Raw genomic sequence first — 20,256 nt, forward strand, 5'->3', positions numbered from 1 at the left:
GAGCTGTGTCCATTACCTCTTAAAAGCCTTTGAAATTTAGGGAGAGGAGGGGGACCAGCAAGAATGGAGAAAAGGAGAGGAGGAAGAGGACCAACAGAAGTGAAGAAAGAGACCGGTAGAAGTGCAGAAGTGGAGAGACGGGGCACCAGTGGGAGTGGGTAAGGGATGGGAGGTGGTCACGGCAGCCAGCTGAATGGATCGAAGTACATTATACACATGTGTGAAAACGCCATACTGAGATCCATTATTTTGTACAGTTAATGCACACTAATAAAAAAAAAGCAAAAGCCTTCGAAAGGAAAGTGTTAATGCTCTTGTTTTACTGGATGGTGAATCCAGATCACAACGTCATTAAGTGGCTTTCTGTCATATGTTTTTGTCTTTTAGAGAATAGAAGGGCTGGAGATTGAGGTCAGGGGAGGGTCTTAAGATGCTGGCCAGGCATTTAGTCCTTTAGCTACACACTTTTCAAAAAGTGTCCATGGTAAAGTGGTAAAGAATGTATGTGCACATGCACACACACACACGTGTGTGTGTTTTTAAGCTCATTGTGGATGCCACAGAGATCTGTATAATATATAAGAATGTGTTCTTTGAAGTGAATAGGTTGCTGCTTTCTGAATACGGTGGGCTCCTCCTGTCTTGCTACAGTCCTTTAATAATGTTGTACTGCAAGGCAGTGAGTGATTCACAGTCTGCTTACATAGTTGAGTGTCATCTGTTCTGTATGGGTTAGTGTCTGCTCCAGTGCATTTGATTTAAATTTTATTTTAAATCACCAGTCAAGAAAATATCATTTGCTCATTTTGGCTACAAAAGCACATTTTAAAATTTAATCTGAAGCTATTCACAAATACAGTATAATTTTCCAAGATCATTTGGTATGTTGAAATGCAAGACTTTATATAAAAAAATTCAACTTAATTTTGTAGTTACCTCAGAAAGCTAATGATCTGGTTTGTGAACAAAAGCCATCTGAAATAGTTACTGCTAAAGTTGTCTCTTACTCATAGCTGGTACAGAGACAGGCATTTTGAGAGAAACATAGTCTGAATGTAGATCGGAATCTTAAATCATTATGAGAAATTTTAAATATTACATTAAGCAGCTAGCTTTTATTTTCTTCCTTTAGGAAACTTTTTGATTAGGATTTCTAGTCAGTAACTGTGGGACATATCATAGAGCTACAGACTGGACACTCACTATCCCTTTTCTACTCTTTTCCTAAATTCCCCACAGCAGGGACATGGCCGAAATCGTGCTGTGCCTGCCACACAGGAATGAGGAGCTAAGTTCAGACCTTCAGTGCCATCATTAAAAAGTCTGGCAGTGGTGTCATGTACATTCAGCGCTGAGGGGATCCCTAAAGCTCACTGGCTAGTCAGTCTAACAAACTGGCGAGCTCTGGGCTCAGAGATAAACACAGACTCGTGTGTACACTGCATGCGCAGATACCACTCCGTCGGCGGAGTGTATAGCCCTTCCTAGTGAAGCGGTGAAAGACCTGATCTAAATTAAATCACAAGTTGTTATTCTATTTTTGATAAGATATTTTTGTTTCTTCTCCAATATGCAGTGACACTTGAGCCCCATGAAATTTGTGGTTCATTTTACAGAACAGTTTTTACAACATTGTGATTCCTTTGTCAGGTCAAGGGTCAGCTGAGGCTTACTGTGAATAGCTGGTGGTTAACAATTAGACTTTGCCAAGAGATCAAATTGAGAGCATCATATAGATACTCTATTCAAGAGGGTAGGAGGACAGGCATGGCAGCACACGGCTGTAACCCCAGCACTCAGGAAGCTGAGACTAGGTGATGAGCAAATTCAAGGCCAACGTGGTCTCAAACAATGAATAATGAGAAAGAGAAAAATGGCCATGGCTCTTGACAACATCCAACATGGAAGTTGTCATCTCAGCACTCAGGAGGCAGAGATGGAAGATTGCCTTGAGTTTCAGTCCCACCTGGGCTAAATTGTTCCAGGTCAGCATAGTGTATAAGAGTGAGTTCCTGTCTCAAAAAATGAAAAAAAAAATCCAATATGGAATTGTATACAGTTTGGGAGGATTGTATACAGTGTTTGTAAAAATAAAAGGAAGGATGATGTTTCATTCAATTTGTTTGCAAAAGTCCATCAGAGAAGGATTATTAGTTCATGGTTTGTAGGAGAGCAGATGGCAGGTTGACTTGAGCTGAAGCCCTTAATCTGTTGACCTTGTTTAAATAATAAGCTACCATGAATTCTATGACTATTTTTATCTTGAACAGAAATGGTGTTGTTTAAGGACTTCAGTTTACTTCTTATTTAGGTTTTGTTTGTTGTGGTGAAAGAGTGAGTTGTGCTTTGTTATGCTTAGAGATGTCTGGTCTGCGAAAGTGTGCTGAATATTTACTAAGTAAAGCTTGTAATAAGCTGAGAGTACATAATACCAAGGCTGAGTACTATAGATTTTAGTGTTAACTATCTGTGTATTTATTATATGTAATGGGAAATTAATAAACACTTTTAATATAAAACTATAATATTTCAAACCATCCCACATTGTTTTTAGTTTTTCTTATACAGAAGGGAGGGAGATGAAGCAGCTAAGGGTGTTTATTACAATGCTAATATTTTCAATTGTGAGGATGGTGTTGATATCTGTCCCAGAAGCATTTCATATGGGTGTCACTGCTACAGGGCCTTCATCAACCTGCAAACCCACAATCTATTTACAGCTGATTTTCATTGCTGTTGCTTTTCATTTTTCCAGGGCTTCTATGTACAATTTATCCATTCCTTAATAGTGAGACCACACATACCATATATAGCAGCCTTGTTCCTAATTTGAATCATACACAGCATGCAGTTAACGCTCCTCCCACATGAGACTTGTATCCACAGTGGCATTCACTGGGGTGTCTGTCTGATGGTCTGATGTTTTAGGACTGGAGTATTTGGTGTTTCTTGGTTTGTTGTGATTTCATATTTTCACCCAAGTTTAGTCTGTTTCCCTTTTATTTTTGCGTCCTTCCTTTCTGTGTTCTCCCCACCTCTCTGCTTCACCTTTCTTTCTTTCTTTCTTTCTTTCTTTTTTAAGCAAAGATGAGGATTTCTACCTTCAACATACATTGTTGGTCTTGTCTTCTGTTTTTGTTAGGAGGGACAGCAGTGTGATAAAAGAGGAAATCAAAGCCTTTCTTGCCAATCGGAGGATTTCCCAAGCAGTTGTTGCACAGGTAACAGGTAAGAGCCGGAGAGTCCTTTATTCTAGAATCGTGTCTTATCTCTGCCAGCTGTGCAGATGTTGGAATATCAAATACCTTTCCATGCTGCAGCCCTGTTAGCTCGGGCATGCTGACAGCAAGCTGGGGTTTAAACCAGTGCCTCTGACATCAGGGACAATCCCCAGTGATTTTTTAAAAACTTGTGTCAGTACATTTTATAACATTAGTAGTAGTAGTAATAATAATAATACTTGTGTCAGTACATTTTATAACAGTAGTAGTAGTAATAATAATAATAATAACAACAACAATAATATCATCCCTGTTTTAAGGTTGAAAGGGGGAGGTTGTTTCCTTTTGATTATGGTAGAACCTGTGACACATGCACATCAGCTGCTGTTTTATATTTTTTTAAAGCTTTGCAACCTTTAAATTAAATCTAGGATTTCACCGTAAAAAGTAACTTGCGAGGAAAAGGCAAGTTGTGAGAGTTTTTGTGTTCCATTTTAGTTTTGGGGGTTTGTTGTTTGGGCTTTGGTTTTGTTGTTGTTATTTGTTGTGTTTTGTTTTGGTTTTTGTTTCTTTTCTTGAGACAGAGTGGCAAGCAGTCCAGGCTGCCTTCTGTGGCTGATAATGACCTTGAACTCCTAATGCTTTTGAGCCACCTCCCAAGTGCTGAGATACATGCACCACCATCCCCTACTGAAAGTTGTCTTTTAAATGACTTTTCCGTGTGTGAAACTTTCCTCACATCCCTCCTGAGAAGATGAGCATCCCCCTTGTCTTCTTTTTGTTCTTTAAATCCCATCCCCGGCTCCATCCAACCCAGACCTCACCCCTGACATGTGATGTATATGTGTCATTCTCTATCCAGGTTACATTTTAGAATGGGAACTCATGAATGTGGGTGTAGGTGTGTCATCACTGATGGTGTGTGCTTTTCCTTAGGCCTAAAGTTCTTAGAGAAACCAGAAGTTCTTTCCAGTACATTTACATTTGCTGTGTCATTATACTCTCTACCCTGACAGTTACAGTAATTACCGCCCCTTTTAGCATGTGGTTGCAAACTTATGCATTGGGTGTCTCAGCCCCTGCCTCAGTTTTCATACTTTGTGGTTATATGCTAGCAGCTGAGCTGCAAGTAGTTCTTCCAGCTCTGATGGTACATACCGAAGCAAATGTTTTTAAGAGGTTGTCCCTGCTCATTAGTTTGATTAAAAATGTAACTTCAAGCCGGGCGTGGTGATGCACACCTGTAATCCCAGCACTCAGGAAGCAGAGGCAGGTGGATCACTGTGCGTTTGAAGCCAGCCTGCTCTACAGAGTGAGTCTAGGACAACCAAGGCTACTGAGAAACCTTGTCTCGAAAAAAAAGTAACTTTAGAGCTAAAAGTATTAAATTCCATCCTTATGCCTAATGTCAGCCAACCCTTTATGATATGTATATGTACATGCATATGTATATATTTTAGCAATAATGCATTTTTGTAAATAATGTCTTTGTTCCTGGTAAAAGACTTTTAAACATGTCCTGTGTAGAAGTCTTAATGGTAAAGAAAGGTGTGTGAATTTAATTATTTAAGTCTTTAGGTATTAACTAGTAGGAGGTGTAAGATAACTTATTAGTCTTTACCTTTAAAAAGTTAAGTTACACTGCATAACACTCTAAGAAGGCAAATTATTCAGGTGCTTCTGAGACTCATAGTGTGGTAGATTATGCCATGGTGGGATGCTGTCTTTTGTACCTTTACTTTAGCCTCTAGGACTACAAGCAGTATATGTTCTGGTTTGCAAACTTAGGTGGAGGGGAGGCAGACAAATTTGTAACACAGTAGAGCAGAATGCAAAGTTGACTTTGTTCAGAAGAGAATATTTATGAGTCTGAATAATCTTGAATCATCTTAGACTTAATTTTTGGGGGGTGTGAATGTGTGTGTGTGTGTGTGTGTGTGTGTGTGTGTGTTGGTGTGTGTCACAATGTATGTGTTGGGGTGTTGTTTTTGTTTTGTTTTGTTTTTTCCTTGGGGTGTTGTTTTTTCTTTTTTCCTTTTACCATGTGTGTTCCAGGGATTAAGTTCAGGGCATAAGCCTTGGTGGCAAGCACCTTTACCCACTGAGCTATTCTGGGAGCCCAGGAAACTCTAAGAACACAACACCCATGTCCATTTTTATTGCCATCTTCTTGATGTATACTCATGGCTGAATCTAGCTTCTTAGAGTTTTGAGAGTCCTCATGTGCATGCTCTCAATCCTTGGCTTACCTGGGAAGCCTGTACCTCCCTGGCATAGCTTTACCCTTTCCCACTTAGAGCAGCTCATTCTGTTAGGGTGCCGTTCCGTCATCGGCACTGAGACTATCCTTAGGTTTAATCCTCACTTGAGTGATGCCGTTTCTTCAGAGGGGTTGTCACTTTGTGCACACCTGGAACATTTCACACCCATCTTGCTGCCTGGTAGAGCTGGTTGAGGCATAAAGGAGCTGGCTGGGTTTAGCTCAAATCACAGGTCATACACTGTTTTGGGATGTTTGCTTGCCCAACAATCTCATTACATTTTTGTGTATAAGAAAGTTGCAGGGTTTTTGTTTGTTTTGTTTTAATTTACAAAGCAAGGCTGGAGAGATAGCTCAGCAGTTCAGAGCACTGTCTGCGCTTCCAGAGTTCCTGACTTCAGTTCCCAGCAACCACATGCTGGCTCACAACCATCTATAATGTGATCAAATGCCCTCTTCTGGTGTGCAGGTGTACATGCAAATAGAGCACTCATATACATTAGATAAATAAACAAAACTCTTTAATTTACAAAGCAGGAGAATGAGGAAATTAATAAGCAGGCTAATTTATTTTTTATCTATTGGCTAATTCAGTGAGTTCTGTTTCTTGTATATTATGAATTAGTCACATTTGTGCCCCAGCCTGTCCAGCCAGGAAGCCAACAGAAACAGTGCTTCTCGTTTCTTGGAAGAACAATAAGTTGGTGGCTGACCCTCTTAGGTCAGGGTGATCCTGGGTTGGGAAGCCTTCCCGTCCCTGGCATATCCAGCTATAACCTAGGCATGCTTTTCTGTTGTTCTGTAGCAGATTCTCTGAAAGTCATTTGAGTTTGACTCTAATATGTGAAATCAACCTTAAGATAAAAATCAGAGCGGATGGTACCTTACAGCAGAAAATGCTAAATAAGAAAGTGTAGCAAGGTGCCAACTTACGACACATGTGCTGTTCCAGAAGCAAATGCAGAGGCTGCTTTTTATAGATTTGGAGGGCTTCTATAATAAGACAAACAAGACGTGCAGGGGTGGGGTCTGTATAAATAATATCCTGCTGATAGGAGAAATGACAGTGTAAACAGGATATAATAACAGTGCCTGCCGAATTTCCAGCATGTTATTTGTAGATTCCTTCACAGTCGCAGCTGCTCCCACCATGGGTGGATTTTACCTCTGCAAGAGGTCGGCCAAGATACTAGCTTTTCACTAACAATGGTAGGGTGGAGGGTATACCCTGGGCTTTAGTAATAAACACGTGCATTTTATACTTACTGTCAGTAAAATGTTTTCTTTTCCTTTTTTTTTTTTTCGACACAGGGTTTCTCTGTATAGTCCTGGCTGTCCTGGAACTCTCTGTAGTCCAGGCTGGCCTTGAACTCATGGAGATCCACCTGCCTTTGCCTCCCAAGTGCTGGGATTAAAGGCGTGTGCCACCACTTCCCAGCTTGTAAAATGTTTTCTCAGACTGTTTAAGAATTCCTAAAACAAACCAAAAAATTTAATGACTTCTGGGAAAAACTGGGCACACTCAGAATAAATGAGTAGATAGATAAAGGCTGATGAGTGCTTATCAGCCAAAGAAATAAACTAATTGATGTCATGTCTTCTGGGGAAAAATGGATGCATGGGAGAAGGAGAAAGGTAACATCTGAACTTTAAGAACTTTATAACAGTTGTGTTGAATTGATAGGGCACAGTGGGACGCCAGCAGGCACTGAGATTACAAGGTTTTTTCTGCCATCTCACCATTTTGTGACCCACAGCCTCATTGTCCTTACTTGTAACATGTGGGACTTTGACCAAATAAATGTTCTCTTAGTCCATGTAACAAAATGTCGTAAATTGGGTGGTATACAAACATAAATGTATTTCTCACAGTTCTGGGGACCAGGAAACCCTGAGCTAAGGCCGGTTCCGTGTCTGGGGGCTGCCTACTTTTCTGGCCCATACACTACTCCTTCTTGCTGTGTCTTCACACGGTGGAAGGGGCGAAGGGTCTTCCAGGCCCCGTGTGGTGCTGATCCTACTCATGCAGGTCTGCCCATGTGGCCTACCTAGGCAGCCGCTACCAAGGCCTCCTCATGGGAACATTATCACCTTAAAGGCAGAGATCCCACCAGCAGCTTGTGGTGGGCATAGACATTCGCACTACAGCTAGTCCATCTTTTATCTAGCTGTACATTTGACACTTGTGTATCTACTTGGATCTAATGCTTTCACTTCCACTTCACTTCCCTTGTTACTTATATTTAAAATGAAGAATGAAAAATATTATATATACATCAACTTTTTTGCAATTGCAAAAAAAGATAGTGCTCTTTTTTCTTAATCAGAATAACTTTAGACCAGGTGTCATAAATCAACAAAGGCATCAGTTTATATTTTTAAAATAAACTTTATTCTTTAGTTTTTGTTCACGACAAAATTGAACAGAAAGTTGAGAGGCTTCCAAAATACCTCCTGGTCCCACCGCCCACAGTGGTACAGTTGCTGCAGCCAGCGAATCTGAACTGATGTCATTGGGAACTAACACCCTACTTACAGTAGGTCCCTGCTGGGTACTGCGCATGCCATGGGGCTTTGACACAGGCTGACCACTGTCTGCCCATCCTTACAGTGGCACACAGCGTGATCTGTGCTCTGCTGTTTGCTCTTTGCTCTTCCCAGCTCCTGCCTCCACGGATCCTCGCCAGAGTTCTTGTCATTGCAGTCACATCACATTAGCTTCCGACTGGATTCTTTAGCTACTGACTGCATTTAAGGTTCCTCAGTGTCGCCTCATAGCTCAAGCACTCGTTCTCTTCTCCTGCAAAGTAATCTCATCATCCGGAGACCACACTTTATCCATTTCCTCCTAGCGGATGTATTACTTTCAAATCTTGTCAATTATGAGTAAAGTTGTTATTAAAAAGTAGAATTTATATTTAAATGAAAATAGCAGTGTTGCTTCAGCATAAAGTGGACTGTGGAATCATCCTGTTATAATAGTCAGAAATAATTCATTTGCTCATTTGACAAGACTTTATCAGGCTGGCTTTAAGAAGATACCCAGTCTGAAAGCTGTTTTTTATCTGTCCACACAACAAGCAGGCTTCGAGGTGGGAGGTATGACTGTCTCCAGATTAAATGTTTGGAGCTGTAATTTCTCTATTCAGAGGCTTTCGGACTTTCTGAACAGGCTCTCTGTACTGCTGTCCTAAGTGTTTTGTGTAGTATATTTGGGCTTTCTCTTGCGGGACTGGGTGTTCTTCTATCTTCCTCTTCAAACTCTGGGCAAACAGTTTGCCTGTAAAGCAAGCACACGAGGCTACACTGTTTTCCCTAATAGGAAGAAGCCCACCTCTCCCATGTGATGGCTGTAATTTCTCACTCTGGTGGTGATTGAGAAGCTGTAGTACAGACAGTTCCTGAGGAGGCTTATTTTAAAGCAGCTCTCTGTGGTTACTATAATGCATCTGTCCCTCTGGGCTTCCGTAATCTTACATGCAGAATGGAGCGTTGTACCTTTCCATGTGAAAGTTAGGTGGCTGGCCAGCCTTACAACAAGAACCGTGTTTGCCACTTAGACTTAAAGCAGAAGCCACATTAACTGATTCGCATACCCCAAAGGCTTGCCAGAGACTGTCACGATGATATGCAGGTGTGTTTTCTCTGTCACACTCAGCAATTCTCATTTCGGTTTCTTTCATCACCTAAGAATGAAAAACCAACTGATAAACAACCCTGTACCTAAAGAGTAATGTCTCTGTGTGAGAAAAATTACTTATTACCAGAATATAATTTACTTTTTCTTACCATTAGGTAATAGTATATTGAGGTGGTGAGGTGAGCAGTGGTGGCTCCCCAATCCTAATGACTTTGAGTTCTATCCTTGGAGCTCACTTGATGGAAGGGGAGAGCTAACTCCTGAAAGTTGTCCTCTCTGGCTTACACATGCACACACATGTAACACACACACACACACACACACACACACACACACACAGTAAATAAACAAATGTAATTTCTTCTTTAAAGGTAAGCCTGGTGACGTATGCCTATAATCCCAGCACTAAGAAGGTACAGGCCGTAGTATCAAGAATTCACAATTATCCTTGCTTGAACTCAGAATCAGTATGAATTATGTGAGGTCAGGTTGAAAATAAACAATAAATACTTAAAAAAATAAAGCAGGGATCTGGGCGTGGTGGTGCAGCGCTCGGGAGGCAGAGGCAGAGGACTCTGAGTTCAAGGCCAGCCAACGCTACAGTAAGTAAGTAGATGTGTGAACAGAAGGGGCAGGGTGGGGTGGGGTGAGGTGATGGATGCATGTCCAAATGGGACACTGATGTCCTAGGAGGAAGGTCGGGAGGCATTTCCTGTGAGATGGGAGCCGAGCTGTATCCTGTGTGACTGTCTCCAGGTCTTCCCGGCAGATGTGTGGACAGTGGCCTGTTTTTGGCACATTTACTTTAAAGTGCTTATCCAAGGAAACATTGCCACAGACTTGTCACTGATCTTTATGAGAAACTCTTAGAAACTGTTATTTTTTGATTCTATATTTAAAAGGCAGGGAGTCTTGCTATGTCACCCTGTCTGGCCCGGAATTCACTGTGTAGCTCCACATGACCTCAACCCCAGATCTGCCTGCCTCAATCTTCTGAGTGCTGTGACTTTATTGGCACGCGCCCTGTGGTGTTTTTGTAAAGCAATTGTTTAAATTAATGTTTTGAGTTTGAGTTCTTTTTAAACCTAGAATATACTATTTTCTTAAAGATACTTGTTTTCTTTTGACTTTTTTTTTTTCCAGACAGGGTTTCTCTGTGTAGCTTTGACTGTCCTAGACTCACTTTGTAGACCAGGTTGGCCTTTAACTCACAGAGATCCCCCTGCCTCTGCCTCCTGGAGTGCTGGGATTATAGGGATGTGCCACCACACCTGGCTTTTGACAGTTTCTAACAGAAAGATTGCCTTTTGCTCCCAATTTCATTCACTACTTAGATGACTTTTGAATGCTGTTTGCCTTGATTTTTTTTCCATAATAGAGTTCTTTGAAATATTTGTGTATAATCATCTTAAGATTAATATCTCTTAAACTTTGTTGGTCTGTGTGTTCAGTCTCTGTTTTGGCCTTGTCATTAGGCAAGTGGCTGACATGAGTTCTCGGCCAGTTCTGGTTGGTACTGATGTGCACCCTCTAGGCTAAACCTCTTTTTAAAGATTTTTTTATTTTTTATTTTTAGCTGTAATTGATGTGACACTTACCAAGTGCTAGATGCTATGCTAACTGCTTTATATAATTGAGAAATAGGTGTGAAGTCCCACAGTTACAGATGAGAAAACCAAGGAGGGGAGATGGCTGGCTTACCCGCTGTGCAGCTCTTGTTCACTCTAGTCAGGGTTTTTAGGCATAGGTGGGTCAGCATGGAGAGAATGCGCGTAGTTGAGGGTCAGGGATATAATTACAGCTGTTCAGGGCCGGGATGCAGAATATGTTTCGTGTAGCTTACCACTCACTTTTCAGAGCAAGGCCTCTCCAGAGTAACTGTCCACTTCCATGCCCAGTAAGGGCTTGAACCATGTTTTTAATCCGGGCTCTGCTTAATTCCCACACCAGTACTCATTGTCTGGTGTCAGGGTCTGATTCAGCTCTTAGAAAATGGATGTGCTATGCATAAACACATACGGGACTTCTGATACACAGAGCATGCCATGTGTCATAGGAGATGACTTTATTCTTTCTTACAAAACATAGATGTCCCCTGTGTCTTGACATTTGTCTACTATAGAACCCTGGGTCAAATGTTGAGAAGTGGAGGGACGAACCTCCCTTCCCTTGTTTCAGGTCCAAGGGGTAGAACTTTTGTTTATTCTCCATGTAGGTAATGTCCGCTGTACCCAGGCGTTAGGCTGCTCCTGTCCTTAGTCTGCAGGCTAGTTGAGACCTGCTAGGTCAGGTGCGCTGATGGATGTCTCCAGGTAGTTGCCGGTTTTTTGTTTTTGCGGGGGGGGGGGGGGGGGGGCTGGGAGGAGGCACAGGGTTTAAGACAGGGTCTCTCTATGTTACCCTTGGCTATGCTGGACTCTCTTTGTAGACCAGGCTGGCCTCGAACTCACAGCAATCTGCCTGCCTCTGCCTCCCGAGTGCTGGGATTAAAGGTGTGCCCCACCACCGCCTGGCAGGTTTTCTTATATATTGTTGTAGACTAGTACAGAATGTCACTTTGGCTAACTTTCATTTATTGAGTGAACTCTGCTCTCCCAAGGTAAGACACGCTTAGTCATGGTTTAATTATTTTTTTTAATGTGATTGGATTCAGTGTTCTTGTATTTCGTTGAGGATTTTCGCATATGCATTCATATGGGATATTGTTGACACTTCTTTAAACTCTAATTTATTTGGAGTATTAATACCTCTACCTCCCACCAACCCCTTAACCCTAGGTAAGAGAGAAAGGTCAGTGGGGAAAGAAGGTGCAGACCCTTTTACTTCTGGCTGTTTAGGATCTATGGGTTCTTTTGGGGGCAATACCAAGCAAGCAGCAAGCAGTTTCCTCTAAGCCGCTGCACTGAAGTGTTTCTCTCCCTCTATGTCCAAGCCACCACACCATCTGTCCCTGGCCACCTGTCGCCACTGCATGCCACACTTTCTCTGGCTGCACTCTCCTATTTATCTTCCTCAGAGTCACAGGCCACGCCCCTCTCTGTGCTGGTGCCTCAGGAAGCAGGCCATTACCAGCTGGCAAAGACCACACCCTGCATGAGACAGTTATCAGCTGTGGACAAACTAAAGCCTGAACTAAAACCCCACAGTTGGGGTTAAAACAAAAACATATTTACATAACATAACTGAGTTTACAAAGAAACCAAAACTTCCATTACAGGATATCAAGCCACAGCGCTGCTTTCATGGATCGAGTTGGGAGTAGTTTATAGTTTGTAGTTGAGTTGTGGGGTTTTTTTCCCCCTAGAATTTTATTTACTTCATCTTGATTACAGATTTGGTTGACAAACCATTGTTCACAGAATTTCATTATGACCCGTTTTATCTCTGCAGAGATGAGCCGCAGCCTTACTGGAGCTCTAATAGTTGAGTTCTCTGTATTGGTCAGGCTGTGACTGACGGGTATTTACAACTGTAAGCTTCCGCCCAAGCACTGCCTTCATCTCTTCATTGTGCAAGTTTATGTTATATTTTCCTTTCTAATCATCACAGAGGTGTTTTATAATTTCTTCTTTGGCTCATTGGTTAGGAAAGTATTATTTAATTTCCATATGTTATTAAATTTCCCACCATTTTTCTCTTGTCTTCTCTTTCTCATTTAACCAGGATCTTCTGCATACTAACCACGCACTCCACCACTGTGCTTATTCCAGATTCCATTGCAGTTGGAGAACAGAATCTGTTTGTTCCTTCTGGAAATAGTGTCACTTTTTCTAGAGACTGTTTCATTCACAGTTGCCCTGTAGTTTGAGAACTGAGGGATGTGATTCCCTGAAGTGGAGTAAATATCGACCTGGCAAACACTGATAATGGCATGTGCGCCATGCTTTCTGCATGTGCTGGGTAGGATGTTGGTTAGGCTTTGTTTCCTGCTTCTGGGTTGTTTGCTCTCTAATATTTTTTTTTTGGAGAGTTGTGTGTTGGCGTTGCCATGGACTAGTCTCACCCACTGTTCCCTTTAGTGCTCATCAGTTTTTTTGTTGCATGAAATTTGAGGTTCTGTTTGATATGTTTATGATTTTAGTTATATCTTTTTTATATATTGGCTGTGTGTTTGGGTTCAAGGCAGAATGTAGCCCAGGCTTACCTGGAACACTTAATTATCCTGCCTCAACCTATGTGTTCTCCTCTGAATTCTTCCAGAATTACAGGATGCTTTTTTCTCTTTCTCTTTTTCTTTCTTTCTTTTCTTTTCTTTTTCTTCTTCTTCTTCTTTTTTTTTTAGTATCAAGTTTTATATTACATTTTATTTTGTCTGATAGTAGCTGCCGTCTATATGATCTGCCTTTTCCAATTCTGCTTTCAACGTATTTGTCTTTGAATATGAAACCTGTTTTGTATAGATAGTATATAGTTGACTATATACTTTTTTTCTTCTCTCATACAATACTTCTCGACTCCAGCTTCCCTTCCCACTACTCCTCCCATTCCCCTAGACCTTCCCTCTCACCCAGATCTACCAGCCCCAACCCCCATCTCTCCCAGAACAGAGCAGACCTCCCAGGACATCAATTGAATATGGCATAACAAGATATTTAAAAAGCTAAGCACAAACACTCAGATCAAGGGTGAGCAAGGCAACCAGTAGGAGGGAAAGGGTCCCAAGAGCAGGCAAAAGATTCAGAGACACCCCCATTCCCATTATCAGGAGTCTCTCCCAAAATACCAAGCCAACAACCATAACTTATATGCAGAGGGCTTAGCACTTTAGTCTCTGTGAGCCCACATGAACCCTGCTTGGTTGTTTCTGTGGGGCCATCTTCTCTCTGTCTTTGACCCCTCTGGCCCTCATAGTTCCTCCTCCTGTCCTTCTACCAGGCTCCCTGAGTTCTGAGAGAAGGGACCTGATGGAGACCTCTAATTTGGGTTCTCTCTCCACCCAGTGTCTGCTGTATCTCTGTATCTGCTCCCATCAGCTTCCAGAGGCAATGGAGGAGTGTTCCCCTTGCTCCACATCCTCACCAGCATGAGCACTTGTGTTACTGATCTTAGCCATTCTGACAGGTAGAAGATGGAACTTGAAGGTAGTTTTGATTTGCATTTTCCTGATGGCTAAGGATGTTGAACATTTCTTTTAAGTGTTTCCCAGCCATTTGAAGTTCTCTGTTTGGTTCTGTATCTGGTTTTTTAATTGAATTGTTTGGTTTGTTGATGTATACTTTCTTGATTTTTCTTTGTTGTTGTTGTTTTGATTAGTTTTGATTTTTTTGTTTTGTTTTGCTTTGGAGACAGTTTCTCTTTGTAGCCTTAGCTGTCCTGAAACTCGCTCAGTAGTAGACCAGGCTGGCTTCCAACTCAGAGATCAGTCTGCCTTTGCTTCCCAAGTGTCACCACACTGACAGCTGAATTCTTTGTATATTTTGGATATTAGCCTTCTACCAGATGTGGAGTTGGTGGAAATCTTTTTCCATTCTGTAGGCTGCTGTTTTGTCCTATTGATAGTGGTGTTCTTTGTCTTGCAGAAGCTTCTCAGTTTCATGAGGTCCCAATTATTAGTTCTCAATCTTTGTGTCTCTGCTATTATCTCCTGTACCAGTGCATTCAAGGCTGTTCCCCACTTTCTCTTCTATCAGGTTCAGTGTTCTGGTTTTTTGGTTTTTTGTTGTTGTTTGTTTGTTTGTTTTCTTTTCCAAGACAGGGTTTCTCTGTGTAGCCTTGGCTGTCCTGGACTCACTTTGTAGACCAAGCTGACTTTGAACTCACAGCAATCCACCTGCCTCTGCCTCCCGAGTGCTGGGATTAAAGGTGTGCGCCACCATGCCCGGCTGTGTCTGGTTTTATTTTGTAGTCTTTGATCCACTTGGACTTGAGTTTTGTGCAGGGTGATAGATAGGTATCTATTTGCATTCTTCTGTACACAGACATCCAGTTAGACCAGCACCATGTGTTGAAGATGCTTTCTTTTTTCTATTTTGTATTTCTAGCTCCTTTATCAAAAATCAGGTGTCTGTAGATGTGTGGGTTTATGTCTAGGTCTTCTATTCAGCTTCATTGATCAGTGTGTCTGTTTTTACTCCAATACTATGTGGTTTGTATTAATATACCTCTGTAGTATAGCTTGAAGTCAGGGATGGTGATACCTCCAGAAATTCTATTGGTCATGATTGTTTTAACTATTCTTGGTTTTTTTTTGTTTGTTTGTTTTTCTATATGAAATTGAGAATTGTCCTTTCAAAATCTGTAAAGAAATATGTTGGAATTTTGATGAGGATTGTGTTGAATCTGTAGATTGCTTTTGGTAGCATGCTGATTTTACTATGAGCATGGGAGAGCTTTCCTTCTGATATCTTCTTCAATTTTCTTTCTTTAAAGACTTGAAGTTTTTTATCATACAAGCTTGGTTAGGCTTAAACTAAACTATTTTATACTATTTGTAGCTATTGTTAAGGGTGTTGTTTCCTTGATTTCTTTCTCAGCCCATTTGCCATTTGTATATAGTAGGGCTTCTGATTTTTTTTTACCTTAATCTTGTATCCAGCCACTTAGCTGAAGATTGTCTATCAGCTGTAGGAGTTCTTCAGTAGAATTTTTGGAGTCTTTTATCTATACTATCATATCATCTGCAAATAACAGTACTTGGACTTCTTTCCAACTTGTAACCCCTTGATCTCCATCAGTTGTCTTGTTGCTCCAGCTAAGACTTCAAGTACTATAATGAATAGCTATGGAGAGAGTGGGCAGCCTTGTCTTGTCCCTGATTTTAGTGGAATTTCTTTGAGTTTCTCTTCATTTAACTTGTTGGCTATTGGTTTGCTGCAAATTGCTTTTATTATGTTTAGCTTTTCCTTGTATCCCTAATCTCTCCAAGACTTTTATAATGAAGGAATTTGGATTTTGTCAAAAGTTATTTTGGCACCTAATGAGTGATCATGGGTTTTTTGTTTTGTTTTGATGTCTGTTTTGTTTTCCTTTCAGTTTGTTTATATGGTGAATTACATTAGTGGATTTTCATATGTTGAACCATCCCTGCATCTCTGGGATGAAGCCTACTTGGTCATGGTGAATGATCTTTTTGATATGTTCATGGATTTGGTTTGCAAGTATTTTTGCATCAATGTTCGTAAGAGAAATTGGCCTGAAATTCTCTTTCTTTATTGAGTTTGTATTTTGTTTAGGTATCAAGATGACTATGGCTTCATAGAATAAGTTTGGCAATGTTCCTGCTGTTTCTATTTTGTAGACTAATTTGAGGAGTATTTGTGTTAGCTCTTCTGGCCCAGGGCTTTTTTTCGGTTGGGAGACTTTTAGTGACTGCTTCTATATCCTTGGGGTTATAGGTCTTTTAAGTTGTATATATGATCTTGATTTAACTTTGATAAGTGGAATCTATCAAGAAAATTATCCATTTCTTTCAGATTTCCCAATTTTGTGGAGTATAGGTTTTTAAAATCATAATCTCATAATTCTTTAAATTTCCTCAGTGTCTGTTGATATACCCTACTTCTTGTTTCCAATTTTGTTAATTTAGATATTCTTTCTCTTAACTACTTAGTTTGGATAACAGTTTGCCTGTCTTCTTGATTTTTCTCAAAAAAACAACTCATTGGTTCTTTGTATTGTCTTTATTGATTCAGCCCTTAATTTGATTATTTCTTGCCACCTATTCTTGTGTGTGTTTGCTTCTTTTTGTTCTAGAGCTGTCAGATATGTTGGTTGGTTGTTAGTATGAGATCTTTCTGATTTCTTTATGCTTCTTTTACAATTGTGGGTGCCCTTGGATTTGGAGAACAGATTTGAAACATCATCTTGATTGATTTTTCCTTCGACAAGGATGGAGTATCCTTCCCTGCCTTTTGACTAATTTTGGTTTGAAGTCTGTTTTGTTAAATATTAGAATGGTTACACCAGCTTGCCTCTTAGGTCCATTTGCTTGGAAAAATTTCCAACCCTTTACTCTGAGGTAATGCCATCTTTGATGTTGAGGTATGTTTCTTGTATGCAACAGTTTTCTCATCTACTCTGTTAGTCTGTGTCTTTTTATTGGGGAATCGAGTCCATTGGTATTGAGAGATAACACTAAGCAATAATTGTTAATTTCTGTTATTTTTGTTAGTTTTGGTTTTCACACACACACACACACACACACACACACACACACACACACACTTCCCTTCTTTTTGTTTTGCTAGCGTGAGGTTATTTACTTCCTGTGTTCTCCTGTGTGTAGTTAACCTCCTTGGATTGGAGCTTTCCTTCTACTAGCTTCTGTAAGGCTGGCTTTGTAAATAGATATTGTTTAAATTTGACTTTATCATAGAATATCTTGTTTTCTCCATCTATGGTAATAGAAAGTTTTGCTAGGTAAAGTCTGGCCTGGCGTCTGTGGCCTCTTAGAGTCTCCATTGAGAAGTCAGTGTAATTCTAATAGGTCTACCTTTATATATTACTTGCTCTTTTTTCCTTGCAGCTTTTAGTATTTTTTTCTTTGTTCTGTATATTTAGTGTTTTGATTATTATGTAGTGAGGAAACTTTCTTTTCTGTTCCAATCTATTTGCTATTCTGTATGCTTCTTGTACCTTTATAGGCATTTCCATCTTTAGGATAGAACTTTTTTCTTCTATGATTTTGTTTAAAAAATATTTTCTGGGCCTTTGGGCTGAGATTTTTTTTTTCATCTTTTATTTCTGTTATTCTTAGGTTTTTTTTATTTTTATTTTTATTTTTATTTTTAACATCATTCCCAGATTTCCTGGGTGTTTTGAGTCAGGACTTTTTTAGATTTAACATTTCCTTTGACCAGTGTATCTATTTTTTCTGTCATATCTTCAACACCTGATATTCACTCTTCCCCTTCTTGTATTCTTTTGGTGAAGCTTGCTAGATTTTTCATTTCCAGTATTCCCTCAGTTTGGGTTTTCATTATTTTTTCTATTTCTATTTTCAAGTCTTGAGCAGTTTTACTTATTTCCTTCAACTACTATTTGCCCCTCCCCACCTCTTTGCTTTCTTTTCTTTTCTTTTTGTTTTTGTTTTCCCAAGACAGTGTAACATTGGCTATCCTGGAACTCATTCTGTAGACCAGGCTGGCCTCGAACTCACAGCAATATGCCTGCCTTGGGTTGGTCTTCTTGGCTTTCTTTAAGGGATTTATTCATTTCCTCTTTAAAGATGGGAATTTTGTTCATCAGTTTATTTCCTCTCTGGTCTTCTGGCCAGTGTGGCCTGTAATTGATCAGAGATTCTCTGCAGGGGGCTGTGACTCAGCAACAAGTAGGTACAGGGAGATTGGGGATAGGCTTGGGGGCCACGGAGAGAATGGGTGAATCCATGGGCAGGGAGCCCACCTGGAGTTCTGGTGGCCAGCGTGGCCTCTGGGCAAGCAGGCTATACTCTAATATACAGTGTATTTTGTCTGTTCTGTCAGCTTCTGTCTTCCTTTAGGAGTGTTTAATTCATTAAGATTTAATGTAATCTTACGATAGGCATGATTTATATCTACCGTGCTCTTTGTATGGTTTGTGGCTTTTTAGTTCCCTGTTTTCTTTTGCTTTCTCCTTTGGTTAACTGGATACCTTCTAGCGCACAAGTTTAAATTTCTTGTAATCTGTTATATAGTTAGTTAGTTTTGGCAGATGTACTAAGGATTACTTTGGATATGTTAATATATAATAATGTAGTTCACATTAATAGCCCAGGTTAATATCAACTTAATTTCAATACAGCTTTGCTCTTACATAGCTTCATTCTTCTTGTTTTGTGCCATTGTTGTCATATACATGTGCTCATTCGGATTTAATACGTAATTATTGGGTTACAGTTATCTTTTCAATAAAATAGCACAGGGGAGCTGGGTGTGGTGGCGCATGCCTCTATTTCCAGCACTCAGGGAAGCAGAAGCAGGGGGATCGCTGTGAGTTTGGGGCCAGCCTGTTCTACAACATGAGTCCAGGACAGCCAAGGCTACACAGAGGAACCCAACAAACCAACAAAAAAGGTTTTTAAATAGCACAGGGGGCTTACAGACTTAAAAAAATACCTTTGTCTTTTCTATTTATTTGTATGTAGTTTCTTTCTTGTCCGTGTTTGCTGTCACTTGCTCCATCACAGTAGCAGGAGGGCATGGCAAAGCAAAGCTGCTCACCTCATGGCAGCCAGGAAGCAGGGAGATCACAGGACTGGGGACACACACCCCTAGTATGTACTCTTAGAGGCCTGAGTCTTCTAAGTAGGCTTCACCTCTCAAAAGAGGTAGCAGAAGCTACTTCTGAGAAATCCACTCTTAGCCCTAATGAACATGCCTTATACATAACATTTCTTTTCTCTCTTTTGTTTTCATTTCTTATCTTTGATTTGAAGACATTTTTATTACATTTTTGTTTATTTGGTGTGTGTGGTAGAGGCCCATGTGTGCCATGGCTCATGGTAGAGTTCAGAAGGCAACTTGTGGGAACTGGCACTCTCTTTCCACCATGGGAATCCTGTCTATGGATCAAACTCAGCATGTCAGACTTGGAGGCACCTTTATGTGTGCAGACATCGTACCAGCCCTGGTTTGGGGATTTATTGATTTACAGTGTTTGAAGGTATGAGTTTTTGAGTTAACATACTTAAAGATCACTGGGTACCTTAAAATGTTAAGATTTTTCATCAAAATTTCAGTAATTTTAGCAGTTATTTTCTCAGTAATTTCCTTATTTTCTTTGGTGTATCCTAAGAGCCATGTATGTGTATTTGCCATGTGTGGTGGTGCCCTCCTGCTTGAGAAGCTTTGCTCTGTGGCATTCGGTCCTGTCGTCTGGCCCATAAGTCATCTCACTTCACCTTTCAGTGTGGTGATGAATGCTTCTGCTACCTCTTACTTGCTGTGGATCCCTGCCAGCAAATTGTTCATTTTATATTTTGGAACTCCAAATTTTCTCTCTGGTTCCTTCATATAATTATTGTCTCTGTTGATAGTTTTTAATAGGATAAGACATCTTTCTCATCCTTTCAACTGTTCCTTTTAGTTTTGTGCATATATTTAAAGCAGTTGACATAAGTCTTTGTCTATAAAGTGTCTGTATGGATACTTGTTTCTGTTGTTGTATTGTATTTGTTATGTTATGGTGTCTGGTCTTTGACTGACTGCAGACAGTGT

At 40.4% G+C, this 20,256-nt stretch overlaps 1 protein-coding gene and 1 long non-coding RNA gene across 12 annotated transcripts in view; one reads left to right on the top strand and one right to left on the bottom strand.

Annotated features, from left to right (window-relative positions):
- The window catches only part of HMBOX1 (homeobox containing 1), a 137,743-nt gene that overhangs the window by 61,762 nt on the left and 55,725 nt on the right, over positions 1–20,256 (top strand). For all 11 annotated transcript variants that reach the window (XM_084767194.1, XM_084767190.1, XM_084767197.1 and 8 more), the window contains exon 4: positions 3,143–3,228. In XM_084767194.1, the coding sequence (XP_084623320.1) occupies positions 3,143–3,228 (86 nt within the window). The remainder of the gene's footprint in view (positions 1–3,142; positions 3,229–20,256) is intronic.
- LOC311588999 lies at positions 4,367–15,791 on the bottom strand. The gene is made up of 2 exons (XR_014776386.1): positions 14,892–15,791; positions 4,367–4,462 (listed from the first exon to the last, which is right to left on the bottom strand). It is a non-coding gene; the product is annotated as an uncharacterized lncRNA (long non-coding RNA).

Source organism: Acomys minous (assembly GCF_964271855.1).
Source record: "Acomys minous genome assembly, chromosome: 18".
Classification (NCBI taxonomy): domain Eukaryota; kingdom Metazoa; phylum Chordata; class Mammalia; order Rodentia; family Muridae; genus Acomys; species Acomys minous.